The sequence below is a fragment of the Babylonia areolata genome, chromosome 8 (assembly GCF_041734735.1).
Source record: "Babylonia areolata isolate BAREFJ2019XMU chromosome 8, ASM4173473v1, whole genome shotgun sequence".
Taxonomy (NCBI): Eukaryota; Metazoa; Mollusca; class Gastropoda; order Neogastropoda; family Buccinidae; genus Babylonia; species Babylonia areolata.
The window spans coordinates 40,077,220-40,090,849 of NC_134883.1; the positions used below are offsets into that span (position 1 = coordinate 40,077,220).

The following is a 13,630-nucleotide window of genomic DNA, read 5'->3' on the forward strand; positions in this document are numbered from 1 at the left end:
TGTGTGTGTGTCCCTTTCACTGTCTAAAATAAGTTCTTTTGTTTTCTTTACGTTCAGTTCGAGAAAGTTATCCTTTAAAGAAAATGGTTGACATTGTAAATCAGTTATTTTGTATGCATAGTTGGTGAATTTTGTGATGAGGAAAACACAAATTTATAGTTGTAAATGATTGGGAATGTGAATATTATTCAGTATGCACAGATTGTAAATCCAGTGATGAGTTAAAGATAAATTAACTGACTTTGGTCGTGTAGTTTGGAATTATTGGAAACATCTCAGATAATGTGTGATCACCTGTTTTGTAATGGAAATCTGATTTTATTTACAAGTACCTGGTTTTTTAATTGAGTGTAGGATTAAGATATCAACTTCCACAGTTTATGAACTGTTAGTGACTTTGAAGATGTTTTAAGCATTCTGATTTCTGTCTCTTGTAATTTTCTGTTTCATGTATAACTCCTTCACTATTTGTGATTTGAAGTAGTTTGTGGCATACCAGAGATAAAGCTTAGTTAAAGGAAAAAAAACACCACCACAACAACAAAAAACAACACAGCACTTGTCATGGTTTAACTTGTGTATGATAAACTATGATATATGGCTTAATTTGTGTACGTGTATCACTGTTATATGATGTTCAGTTGCCCTACTCTACTGGCTTTAAATTGTATGTATATGTGCATACTGCTCATACTTGGTACCTCCTCTTCCTTTCTTTGGGTTGATTTGATTGTGCCTCTCAGTGTTGTTGTTATGCAGAATGGTAATCATAATGTAAATGCGAGGTTGGTAACCAAATTGCCATCACCATGGTAGCTTTCAGAGCTCTGTCAGTGGTCTTTTTTGTTGTTTGTTAGATCATCAGATTTCTGTGAATTTAATTTGCTCTGAAACGTAATGAACAAATGGTGGGACAGTTGTCTTGAACGTTGCAAACTTGATGATTGAAACATTTGTCTGCTATGTATGGTGTATATTATTGTGACTGTGTGTTTTGATGAGACCTAGTCATGGGATGGATACCTCAGAAAGTTTATTATGTTTGATGACATGTTAAAATGATAATAGAGTGTGGATGTTTCGATGACTTAAGTACTGAAATCACATAGACTATAAGTTATTAGATATCAGTCTAAAGGGGACATGAAGTAAAACAACAGCATGCTTTAAAAATGGGTAAATAATTACAGAAGCATGCATCAGATAGACCATATCAGCGCATTAAAGTGATTATATTGATTAAAACTATCAGCCTGGTGCAGCACAGGACGTCACCATATTGGGCATGGCTCTCTAGAAAGGAAACAGAAAGACGTCAGTTGTGACATCACATGGACTGTTTTCAAATTTGAAAGCCAACTTCCAGAATTGCTCGGTTTTGAACAACTCTAAGAAGTGACAGACGTTCTGTGATTCAAACTGCAGGTCCATCACATTCATCTGTGTCTTGTTTTTGATGTTTCAGCAGCATGGTTTAACTCTTCTTCAGTAAATCTGGTTCAAAATTATATGGAAGTAAACCATAATCCATCCCAACACAGACCTTATATATATATTTTTTCTTTTCTTTTTGAAAGTCCTTGCATAGTATTTTTTAAGGAATTTGTTTCGATCTGCATCACAGGTTAACCAAAAGCGAAAGCTAGTCTTTGTACTGGTAGCAGCCTTTACAAAATGGCAACCTCATGACTACTTGAACAAGAGAGGCAAGGCCTTCAATTCAAGACTCACTTGTGATACACTTTTAAAAAAAAATTTTTAAAAATCTAATCGTTAAAATGTGTTCTGTATTTGCTATTATAAAGCTTCGGGTTAAAAAGAAAGAAAAAAAGAAGTCTTAACCAGATTCGAACCCGGCGTGTTCGGGTGAGAAGAAAGTGTCTTACCCATTACACTATCGTGGCTCCTTTACTGACGTTCTAAAATTTAATATTTGAACATACTTTTTAAAGGGCGATAAATCAATTGCGGTATTCGCAGTGAGAACGCTGTTTAAATCATATTATTCTGGTGTATCTTGGGCATTCAAAAAATCTTTAAGGGCAATAAAAAAATTTAAAAAATTCTTTTTAAGTCCGCGGTAAAGGAGAAGTGGCTATCCCCGCAATCACACTGCAACATTTAGCCATTTTTTCTAGCTCTAGATAGATGTACAAGTTTAGTTACACCCGCCGGGAATGTAGTGAAACATGGTTGATTCAATTTCTCTTTTATGTTCATTCTAGTTTTATAGTTTTAAAGTTGATATGAAAATTTAGTATTTTGTTAAACTATTAACATGTAGAGCCAAGTACAAGTACTTGTAAACGTCGTAAGAAGTGAAAAGGACTTCATTTTGAGAAAAGTCAAGACTGGAATTTTTTTCGTTTCATCATGATCAGTTCAAGGGTATTAACTCGCATGGTTTACAATTTTAAACTGTGAATTCCGACTGATTCTGTGGATATTTTTATGGCAGTTTGGGGCATAATCCAGTAAGTGATGAGGCGTTCACAAATCTTTCTCTGAATAAATATTTAACTGTCTCCTTCTCCAACTTTCCATCACATGTTACCGTGTATTGTCCATTGAATATAGGATTGAACAGGCAGGTCAGCAACTTGAAACAAAATGGTGTCATTCACGTTCGCGAAGAATATGAGCACGCGCTTTGAATGTGTATAAATATGTGTACGCAAATGATTTTTGCCCATGACCTTCAGGGCTCAGCCAATAGATCTGTAAAGTCCACTCGTATTGATTTTAGTATTTTCCGAAAAAGACCACTTGGGCGAATGAACATAGTGAAAGCCCTGTACACTGAGAGTAAAACACACAAGCTTATTTTGTATTGAGTATAATTTCAAAATGTAATGTTTAAGATGAGAAAGATCAGTTTAAAGCAAATTAAGTCCCCTAGCATTAATTACAGATTAATTTTCCTTTTTTACTTTCTGCACCAAAACGTTTGCAAAATAAATAAAACTTCCATGCTTAGCAAAAGAAGTTCCTGTTTGAACAATTTGAACAAAAAATGATAATAATGACTGCTCTTGTTGTTGTGTCAGAGTATCAGATAAAAGTGCCAAGTTTAGAGAATACAAAAAATATAAATATAACAGTAAATACAGTGTGCATATAATTTGGCTTCTTTTTTGACTCACTTGTGTAAACAAAGTGAGTCTATCTTTTAACCCGGTGTTCAGTTGTCTGTGTGTGTGTGTGTGACCGTGGTAAACTTTAACATTGACATTCTCTTTTTTTAAATTTTTTTGTGCCCATCCCAGAGGTGCAATATTGTTTTTAACAAGATGACTGGAAAGAACTGAATTTTCCCTATTTTTATGCCTAATTTGGTGTCAACTGACAAAGTATTTGCAGAAAAAATGTCAATGTTAAAGTTTACAACGGACACACACACACACACACACACACACACAGAGACAACCGAACACCGGGTTAAAACATAGACTCACTTTGTTTACACAAGTGAGTCAAAAATCACATTTGAATATATATAGAAAAATTCTCAACACACACGTTTAGTTGCTTTAAGTATTGGATGAGTCATAACTGCCAAAATCCCAGGCTGTGGTATTGATTTGCTTAATACTAGTTGTCACAATATTAATAAGTGTTTATGTACATGTTTTAAGCAGAGATTAATTTCCACCATCGTTAGTTGTACTGGTACACAATAGTAGCAGTGCGTAACACTGCATTTTAGTCACTGTTAGGAAAGAGAAATCTGCTTAGATGTGGTGAATATCATGAGTATATTTATAACTTAAAAGGCATTTCACTGCATGTCTCCGACAAAAGTTTTGTGAGTGCAGTATCAGGAATGTTTACTTTTCACAGAAATGACAATGTCATGAAACATAATGCAACCATTGCTTGTTTGGTTGCTCATAGATTGGACGGTGGATTTGTTTTTGTTTATCACTGTGAAAATGTGTTACTGTTTGTCATTTGTGTGTGTGTGTGTGTTTGTACATGTATACATGTATATTATAATTCTTGTGTTTGTTGTACTTGCATACATATATGTGTGCTTGCTTACTAAAAAGTTACTTGTGAATACATGTTTATGTGTGTGAATGTGTAGGTGCTGGTGGGTTTGTTTGATGAAGTGCTTGTGCATTGATCTCAGTATTTGTGAATTGGTGAGAGAGAGAGAGTCTGGTAATGTTTTAGAGAGAGAGAGGGGGGGGGGGAACATACGAGTTGAGGCCAGTTTTGGATGGAAGTTGATGAAGTGGTGCATGTTGCAGGTGGGTTGAGAGAGGAGGACTTTGGCGTGGGTGTGGGATACGAGGACATGGCTGGATTCCCACGGCCCCTTCCTCCAGCACCACAGGTCAGTCAGCCCCCACTGCCAGCCCCCACTCATTCCTGGCCTGCCAGATGTAGCCAGAGGGCCGTGAGACGTCCACCACAGGCAGGCAGTCAACCACGGAGAAGACAGACAGTCGCACCTGCCCATGCCACGGTGTCTGACAGGCTTCCCTTCACCTCTTCTATCCCATCGTTCCCCGGCAGCAAGCATTACTCCAGTGGTCCAGTGCAGCATTATACCAATGGTCCGCTGCCTTCCCAGGACAGCAGCACTGCGTACTATCCCCAGATGGCCAGGTCAGGTCCAGCACCTAGCCCCAGCCTTTGTGGTGGGGGTGGGGCCTGGATGGGCCCCGCCCATTCTGGGACAGGCAGGGATGGTGTGGGTGGCTTTGGACGTGGAGGGCAGCAGTTCCAGGGGAGTGAGGTGATGAACAGAGAGAACAGCCATGCACAGAAACCAGACCGGTACAGGACACAGCAGAGCAGTAGAAAGATGGGGGACAAGTGGAGTGCTGGTACACACAGTTTGTATGTTTCTCCTCAGATGGATGGAACGTACGCCAGCAGCTACAGAGAAGATGGAAGGGGCTGTGGTGTCAGTACACAGAGAAACGATGCTGATGCCTTGGGAAGGGGTTTGAACAAAACGAGAACGGAGAACAGCAGTACATTTGGGTGGGGAACTGGTGTTGACATGGGAATGGGTTTCAGTGAGACGAGCAGCTACCCTAACGGTGCAGGTGGTTTGAACAGAGGGGTGTCCGGTGGACATGACTGGCACCTGACTGGCAGCGGTGGGAGAGGGGTGCGGCAGTCTCCTCTGACCGTACCCACCACTGGAGGAGATGGTGCCTGGTGGAGCTCAGGCTCTGTCAGTTAGCTTCCACCAGCTACTGCAAGGAGAACTTGGGAGAAATTTCCTTTGCAAAGGAGAAACTACTAGGTGGTACTTCAAACATGTGATATTCTGAGACTACAGCTGAAAAGAAGCCAGGCAGGTGTTGAGTTGTGGAAAGGAGAAAGCAGTGATATATGAGACTATTGAGAGGAAGTGTTGTGAGATAAAAGGGAATCAGTTGTGTGGACGTGACGAACATGACTTGCCAGTGAAAGTGTTTAGACTGCGAGACAGAAGTTCATGACAGTCTTGGAGGGGGTGTGGGTGAGGAGTGGAGTGGTGACCCCTGATGTCAACCCCATCCCCCCCCCTTCCAAACCCCTCCCTTTATTTCCATCATCTCCCTCCTCTGTGAGAGAGGGTGTGTGTACATAGCTTTGTCCATGGGTAACATGTGCCAACAAGAGTATGGACATAGACTGTAGTCAGCCATCCATAGAACAGGATAGAGGGACCACTGCTTGGAACAACCACTGCCTGTTGTGTTGTTCTGCTTTGCATTGACATTGCATGGTGGTGTTGTGGACAGCAGAGAGGAGAAGGTAGTCTACCACAAAGTGGGATCAGGGATGTTTCAAAAATGATCAGAAACGAGTTTGTGTTTTAGTTCCACAACCCTGTTTGCAACCCTGTCTTATTTCTCCTTCCATCTGTGTTCTGCTGCCACAAGCAACAAATGGAAATGTTTCAAAAATGATCAGAAACAAGAGTATGAATATGATTTTCTCTATTTCAGTTATACAGATGATTCCCCTCTCTATTCTTCTGTCACAAGTGAACGAGGCTGTTGATGACAGATGTTGATGACACTGGAGTGGAACTAACAAAGTTGCTCCCAGAAGTTCCATGCCCACATGATCACCTCAACAAACTGACCCTTTTTTTGTACTTTATATGCATTTAGCTTTGCAATGTAATCAAACAAAAAAGAAAAAGAAAACATCAAAAAACACCTTTTTAGAAGCTGAGTCAAGTTACAATTAGATTTTGTTTTTTTGATAGTAGAATCAAGAGGTTTATCTTCCAGATTTTACTGGAGTGGAATCAAGATGCTGTTGCCAACAGACACTGTCCAGTAGAAATGTTGTCCTATGTAACTTGGAAGGTAAGGAACATGATTAGCCGAGTCTTCAAAATGCCTGCATACAAATACTTGACCAGAACAAAAAGAAAGAAAGAAAGAAAAAAGTTCACTGTGAGGACTTTTTCTCTGAGTTGCTTACACAGTTTGTTCAGCAACATTTTTTTTTTCTTTGTTTTTCTTTCAATATTATTAATGTCTGTTATTGTTCTTAAATACTCCAGCCTTTTGAACCCCAGACTACCATGCAGAGTGAGTCTGAATCAGCTCAGCATTGTTGGACTTTGCAAGGATTGACAGATGTTACAATTCCCAGACTTCAGACTTGGAGGGGAGGGGAGAGGGGGGTATAAACCTCGCAGTGTGAAAGTAGTTTATTCACTGGTTATTGTGGCATTATTTATTAATTCAAATGTTTTGTTGTCATTGTCAGCTTGAGAGATTGAAGCCTGTTTCTTCTGAATAAAATTCTAGGATCCATGCCAAACAAAACGAACAGCATTGTGCAGCAAATGAGTGGTGGGATGATGGGACTGGATCATTGAAATGGTTCTCTCAGTATTCATGGTTGTACAGTTTGTTGTGGGATGAATGGCTGGTGAGGTGGGGCAGGCGCTTGTGTGTTAGTGTTTGCCCTTTGGTCATCCTCTTGCTCACTGTCATGACAGATCTATAGAGATATTCCTTTGACTGTGAAGTGTCCTGTATAGTGAAACTGTATGTGTGTACCAAAGGTGTGGAACTGTAAATTAAATTATAGAATTATGTGATTTTAATTTTTGGTGTGAGTGTGTGCACAATGTATACTTGTGTGGTATATACATGAATGTGTGTGAATGCGTGTGTGTGTGTGTGTGTGTGTGTGTGTGTATTTGCATGTAATCTTGCTGTGGTCAAGTTATTCACATTGTCATATCATGAAGTGTAACACTGAGATTAGAAAATGCAGATGGCTGTGTGAGCACAGGATTTCAGAACAAGTTTATCACTAAGGGAAATTATCAGAAACAGAATTTTCAGTGATTTTTCATCTTTTAGATGAGGACAAAATCAACACTTTGTAATAATAATCATGTACACAGCAGTCACCATCAGATATGTTGTGGTGTCATTATTGTTCCGTCAACATTAAAATCAACATGGTTCTTTCTTTTTGATTTTACTTCATACTTTTTAACAAATTACCTTTTATTTTCTAAAATGGTGAAGGAAGATCTGGGAATTGTTTTGCTGGCATGGAAGCTTAAGGAGTTCATTTGGGTAAATTGAAGCCCTTTCCTTTAATTTTGCATGTAATAAAAGTAGCCAGCACAAAGCATAACAGGGTAATCTGAACCTGTAATTTGTAAAGAAACTTTTCTGTTTTTAACTCCATCGTGCAGAGTTGTTGGAGTGGGAAGAACTTTTCAGCTGTGGTAGCATAGAGGAAAGTGGCCTTCAGTCTCATAGTCATTATAGTATGTGTACCAAGTCCACAAAGATGAAACATGGAAAGCCAATTTGCTTCGTCTTAGTTTGTTTCCCCAAGTCTTGCCACTGTTGATTCTTGAAATGAGTGTGATCGAGCTTTTGTGAGGATGACCTGCTATTACTACTACTACTACACAGGGCTAGTATGATAGTACTACACTAGTAGTGTTAGTGTTAAAACTTTTAACAGGCAGATCCAAAAACATGAGAACACCATGCATGTGCCATATCATATGCCTGTGGCATGCTGTGTATTATGCCTTGTGATGCATATGTGAGGCTTTGGAGTAAGAACTGAACTGACAAAAATCTGAATCGTTGGTCAGGATGGACATGTATGTAAGTTGCATTGAAGGTAGAGGTTGTGTAATGTGTTAACTATGTGATGATGGTGATGTGTGTGTTCTGCCTGAGTGTGTGTGGTGGCTGTGCTTTTCAGTTTGTTCCTTAATGCACAATCACAGTGTGTTATAATAAAACAACAAAAAAAACAAAACAAAACAACATTACCCCATGAATAAGTCTTTCAAACTGACTCGCCAGTTAGTAAAATTGCTTTTGGGGGATGGGGGAAAATCTTGTAGTGATAAATTGAGTGTTTAATTCTATAAAAAATCATTTTGTTTAAATAGAAGTAAAATTTGTTAGATATTTATTAAAAAAAATTTTTAATTTAAATAGAAGTGAAATTTGTTAGATATTTATTTAAAAAGAGATTTTTTTAGACAGAAAATTTCCTTTTTATGACAACATAAATGAGTCATTTTCTATATATATTCTTTTAATTGAAGTCTGGTTTAAAACTTTATTCTGTTGGAGTTGCTGGCAGGCCTGCCATGAACTGGAGGTCATGGGATGCTACTCTTTTTGTTTTATAGGAATCATCTGTTGCAACAACACATATCTTATATCCCCCTCTTTTCACTGAACAAGTAGATTTTGGAGTGGACAAAAGAATAAGGATAGTTTAGGCCTGTTACTAAAATAATGAAATGTTTGTATTTCTCTCTTTTTTGTTGTTGTCACAACAGATTTCTCTGTGAAATTCGGGCTGCTGTCCCAATGGAGAGCGCATCACTACACTGAGAGCGCCACCCATTTTTTTGTTTTTTTTTCCTGCCTGCAGTTTTATTGTTTTTCCTATCGTAGTGGATTTTTCTACAGATTATTGCCAGGAACAACCCCTTTGTTGCTGTGGGTTCTTCTATGTGCGCTAAGCGCATGCTGCACACGGGACCTCGGTTTATCGTCTCATCCAAATGAATAGCGTCCAGACCACCACTCAAGGTCTAGTGGAGAGGGGAAAAAATATCAGCGGCTGAGCAGTGAATCGAACCAGCACGCTCAGATTCTTTCGCTTCCTAGGCATACGCGTTACCTCTAGGCCATCACTCCACTTAATGCTCATAAACATGCTCGTGCATAAATGTTTCCCAGTTTACCATTCAACTGCCTGAACTTATACCAACAAAACTAAACAACAGTTGGATGTTAGCTTTACTTCTTTGACTTTGAGCAGGTAAACTTGGGTAAACTGGAACTTTAAAACATCTGCTACTTCTTGTCTGCATTTGTTTCGTGCCTGGATCTGTTATGGAGTCAGTTGATTCTGACTGTTGGCTTAGCTTTAGTGATGTAATCTATGGTCCTGGTGACCTACTGTCCATTTATTGTTACTTATGGAACTCGCTTCCTCTTCAGGTTGACTGACAATGGGTCGTTTCTTTTCTTGGGTGTTGTTGGATTCTGTTGTTTTTCTTTTCTCATTCTGTTGTTGGACACTTACATCTCAGGTTAGCTGAAAGGTTTTGATGTTTGCTGTGCCTGAGAATACTCTTTTTGTGTTTCTTATCTGCTTCCCATTTCTTCAGATTGACTATCTTCACTGCAGTTGTTATATTTATCAGATATCCACTTGCATGTCTTTGTTTGCTTGGATCCATATCTTGGCACCAGGTGACTAAAATCTGGCTGCCCATGATTTTGTTCAGGAACCTTGACTGCTCCTTCGTTATAGTAGTCGACCGTTTTTTGTTGTGTTTTTCTTTTCTTTTTTTCTGTTTCAGTTTTTGTAACCCATGTTTCACCTGAGTGATCAGAGGTCTCAACAACTTTCCAAATGGAAAATTTAATGTTTACCCTCTGAATAACCTTTGAGCTGGTGAAGAATTTAGTATTTGTTGATGGAATATTTCTTGGTTCCAATAAAGCCAGAAAAGGGTCTTCGCTCTTGTCCTCTGTGACATGCTTTGCACAGACAATTCTTTTGTTGTTGTTTTTTTGGTAGTTTGATGGTACTTTCAGCTTTTCCATTTGATTGTGGGTATCTTTGAGAACTGTTCATGTGTTCAGATCCCTAACTCTTGGCCGACTCATTGAACCTGGATGAGTTGAATGGTGGGCCATTGTCTGTCGTGAGTCATTCTAGAAGTAGAATGCCATGTCTTGCAGAATGGGCTTTCATCTTCTTTAAGACTTCCTCAGAAAAATCAGAATAGCAGTCAGTTGTGACAAAGTTGTCATTTTCATTCAACTCCAACTTAACAGCTGCAGCATACTGCCATGGTAAGACAGGAATGTCAGTACCGAGTGGCTCTTTGTCTTTTTCTGCTGATTTGTGCTAAAAGTATGACACATTGAACAGTCACTGATGTAGTTCTCAAAATCTCCATTCATTCTGGGCTTGTAAAGGACCTGTTTAACTCATCCTGCTGCAGCTCAGAATTCCATTCCAGTGTGACTGGAGTAACTCCATTCACTGTATGCCCAAAATTCAGATTAGAACGACTGAGCAATGGCCTCATCACTGAAATCAGAATCTTGTCAAATGCTCAAATGATCCAGTGTTTCCTCATCCAAGGTTTAAGAATCCAAGTATGACAACAGTGGCAAGAGCAATGAGCTTGGAAGAGGAGAAAAAAGATTCGCAACTTTGTGATAAACTTCACACTTGTGACAGCCATCAGTAGATACTCAGTGACAGTGGTGACAAGCCACTCTGCCAGAGGAGACACCGGACAGTTAGAAAAGATAGGATGGAGGATGTAGTGCAAGGCAGTCAGACTGAGTGCAGATCTATACCTGTGACACTGGACAGAACACAGAACAAGCACACAACAAAGAGAAAGATTTCTCAGCGACTCAGCAATCACTTGCCTTTTGTTCCACGCAAAGACAAATTTCCATTTTTCACATTATATCAAATAAAGCAAACTAAACATGGAACACAGAACACAACATAAAACAGCCACACACAGAGTCCTGCTGAGCTGTTCTGTGGCCAGTCCTTTCCACGACCGTTCTGTCGTGTGTTGTTGACTTCCTCTGCTGTTGTTAAGTCTCATGCTGTGTTGACTTCTGTGGATCCACTATGTTGCAGGCTTCTGCGGTGCTGTCTTCTAGTTAAGTGTCATTCCATTTCCTCAGTTTAGCTGTAAAACTTTCCTTTCAACCTGTCTGCTTTGCTGGTGTCCTTAGGACTGCTGCCAGCACATACTCAACTTTTTAGCCATGAGACATATTCTAGCCAAACATCACACAAGCTCACCTCCAGTCACGATTCGATGACTGCACTGTACACAGTGAGTGATGATGAGACGTGCAGCTCAGAAAACAATGGCACACCCACATGGATAAGAGGGCTCAAAACAAAAGTATTTTACTATCCCCACAGGACAGATCAACATAAAGTTGATTCACAAGTACAGGAAAGCTGGATAATGTTCAAGTGCTCACTTTATGAACACATACTTGCTTTGTGACTGGGGAATGTGTGCACCCAGTTCAGTGTAGCATATGGTGCAGAGGGTTTTGTGCAGTTCGTGACATGTCCATAGACATGACACAGATGGGGATTCCCACATGGGAGGTGAATATATACCAGAGCCAATGATGATAGCAAGGGGAGGGGGTTGTTTCTTTAATACCCACGATAATGGTGAGACATCAGGACAGTGTGATGTGCTTTTTCAGTCTCACAGTATGGTCCAAATCTTGATGTCAGCACCAGCTCATTTTGTTCCTTAGTGTATGGTTGCAGTTGCGTAAGGATCTTTTCACCAATCATAATCATTGGTTTATTCTCTTGGGAGTCGCTGGCAGGCCTGCAGTTGACCTTCGATTGTCATCTCAAGGGGCGCTACTCTTCTTGTTCTCTAGGTCCTCTGTTACAACACACACACATATATATATATATGTCACTTTTCATTTTCAAGGTAGATAAATTGAACTTTTGGTAAAAATAATGTTATATCTTATTAATATTGATTTTGATCCCAACTACCTGACGTCTGTATTGTTATATAGTCATTTCTATATTTGTACAAATTTTGTTCATGGAGCTGTTTTGAAGTGTTATTTATGATCTATGGAGAACATTGGTGATAAAAGTTAGTCTTGTTGTCTATGCTCTAGTTTCACACCTTGTAGGAAAATGACATGTGAAGTGGGGTGACCGACACTGTCACAACAAAAGTGGATCACATGCATTCTGTGAATACATGCATGCAGTTTACTCCCTACCTTGAAGTTGTGAGGTTGCCATCACTGTTGTCGAAACCAAGATTCCAGATAAAGATTGTTGAATGATTTTGTGGGGGATGGGGTAGGGGGATTATTACTGGTGGAGTACACCACTGTTATCTTCTGTACATATTTATTTGATTATTTTGTTGTTCTGCTTATGGAAGGACAGTGGTCTGCATTGGGCATGTTTTGGGGGGGAATGTCTGGGTTTGCTCTTGGAAGCTGTTGTCTATTGTTCGGTTGTTTTACATGTTGTCAGGCAGGAAAAAAAAATAGTCAAAAAAGATTTTTGCTTTGTTGTTTTGATGTGTGTATGGGTATATGAATCATGGTACGAAATATTTTCAGTGTTTACTAATAAATGTCCTAAAAATGTGGAAGAAATGTGTTGGGAGAGAATGCAAGTATGCAGAACAGAAAGCTTGGAAGTTGTGTGTTAGTGCATCTCTGCAGATTGTGCCAATTGATTTTCTGGGGTGTGGGGGGTTGCCAGGTTAGGTAAGCAACAATGGTAACTAAGTATACTTGTTTGCTTTTTCCAGTCTCCACTTTGGAAAAAAAAGAAAGAAAAAAAAGTGGTTTATGTGTGAAGAGCATAGCAGGGTAAGAAAGTGGCAGGGTGTGGTGAGAAGTCTGTGATTGCCGTCTCCTGAAGACACATGTTCTCACTTGAAGATAGGGACCAACATGCTTTCATTGGTCTTGCACAACAGTGATCAGAGGCCCTGTTTCAGCCAGATGTTGTGACTTTGGGAAAGGCAGAAAGTGTGGGGTTTGAACCACATGTTGGCTGATGCCCTTTACGTAAGTTATTCAGGGCTGTCTTGGCTTAGGAAAGGCACTTTACTCTGATTTTCCTCACTCCCATCCAGGTGTGAATGGGTGCTGCACTTTCACTGCCTTAATATCCGTTAAAAACTATGGCAGGGTTCCTTGGGACTTCAGAATGTTATGAAAGGACCATTCTTCATTTTGTAAGGACATTCACCAACCGAAGACAAATGGGAGTGATATGTCACGAACTGAACACCATACATAATTTCTTTGATCTCTGTTCTTTGTCTTCAGCAAACGATCCTGAAATGCACGCTTCCTTGGAATCTTTAACGAATTGAATTTGAGCCAACTTTAAAAACAAGCACCGTTTATGGCGGACACAGATGCCATACTTTCTCACAAAATGAGACTTTGAAAAATTTATATTTCTAGGCTGGAATATCCTGTTGAGTTACTCTCCTCGAATTTTTTAGCTGGCGTAAGGACTTGTAAGGATCTTGGGTGTCAAAGTTAGTAAGCGCTTGTAACTAATGTAAGGCTTTCTTATATGAATTTCAAAA

General features: G+C 39.5%; 1 protein-coding gene across 4 annotated transcripts in view; it reads left to right on the top strand.

Moving 5' to 3' along the window:
- The window catches only part of LOC143284808 (uncharacterized), a 33,317-nt gene extending 27,788 nt beyond the window's left edge, over nucleotides 1-5,529 (top strand). For 2 of the 4 annotated variants that reach the window (XM_076591850.1, XM_076591851.1), the window contains exon 23: nucleotides 4,254-5,529. In XM_076591850.1, the coding sequence (XP_076447965.1) occupies nucleotides 4,254-5,200 (947 nt within the window). In that variant the 3' untranslated portion in view covers nucleotides 5,201-5,529. The remainder of the gene's footprint in view (nucleotides 1-4,253) is intronic. The other 2 variants (XM_076591853.1, XM_076591852.1) reach the window with 1 other exon arrangement.
- Nucleotides 5,530-13,630: the final 8,101 nt, after the last annotated feature.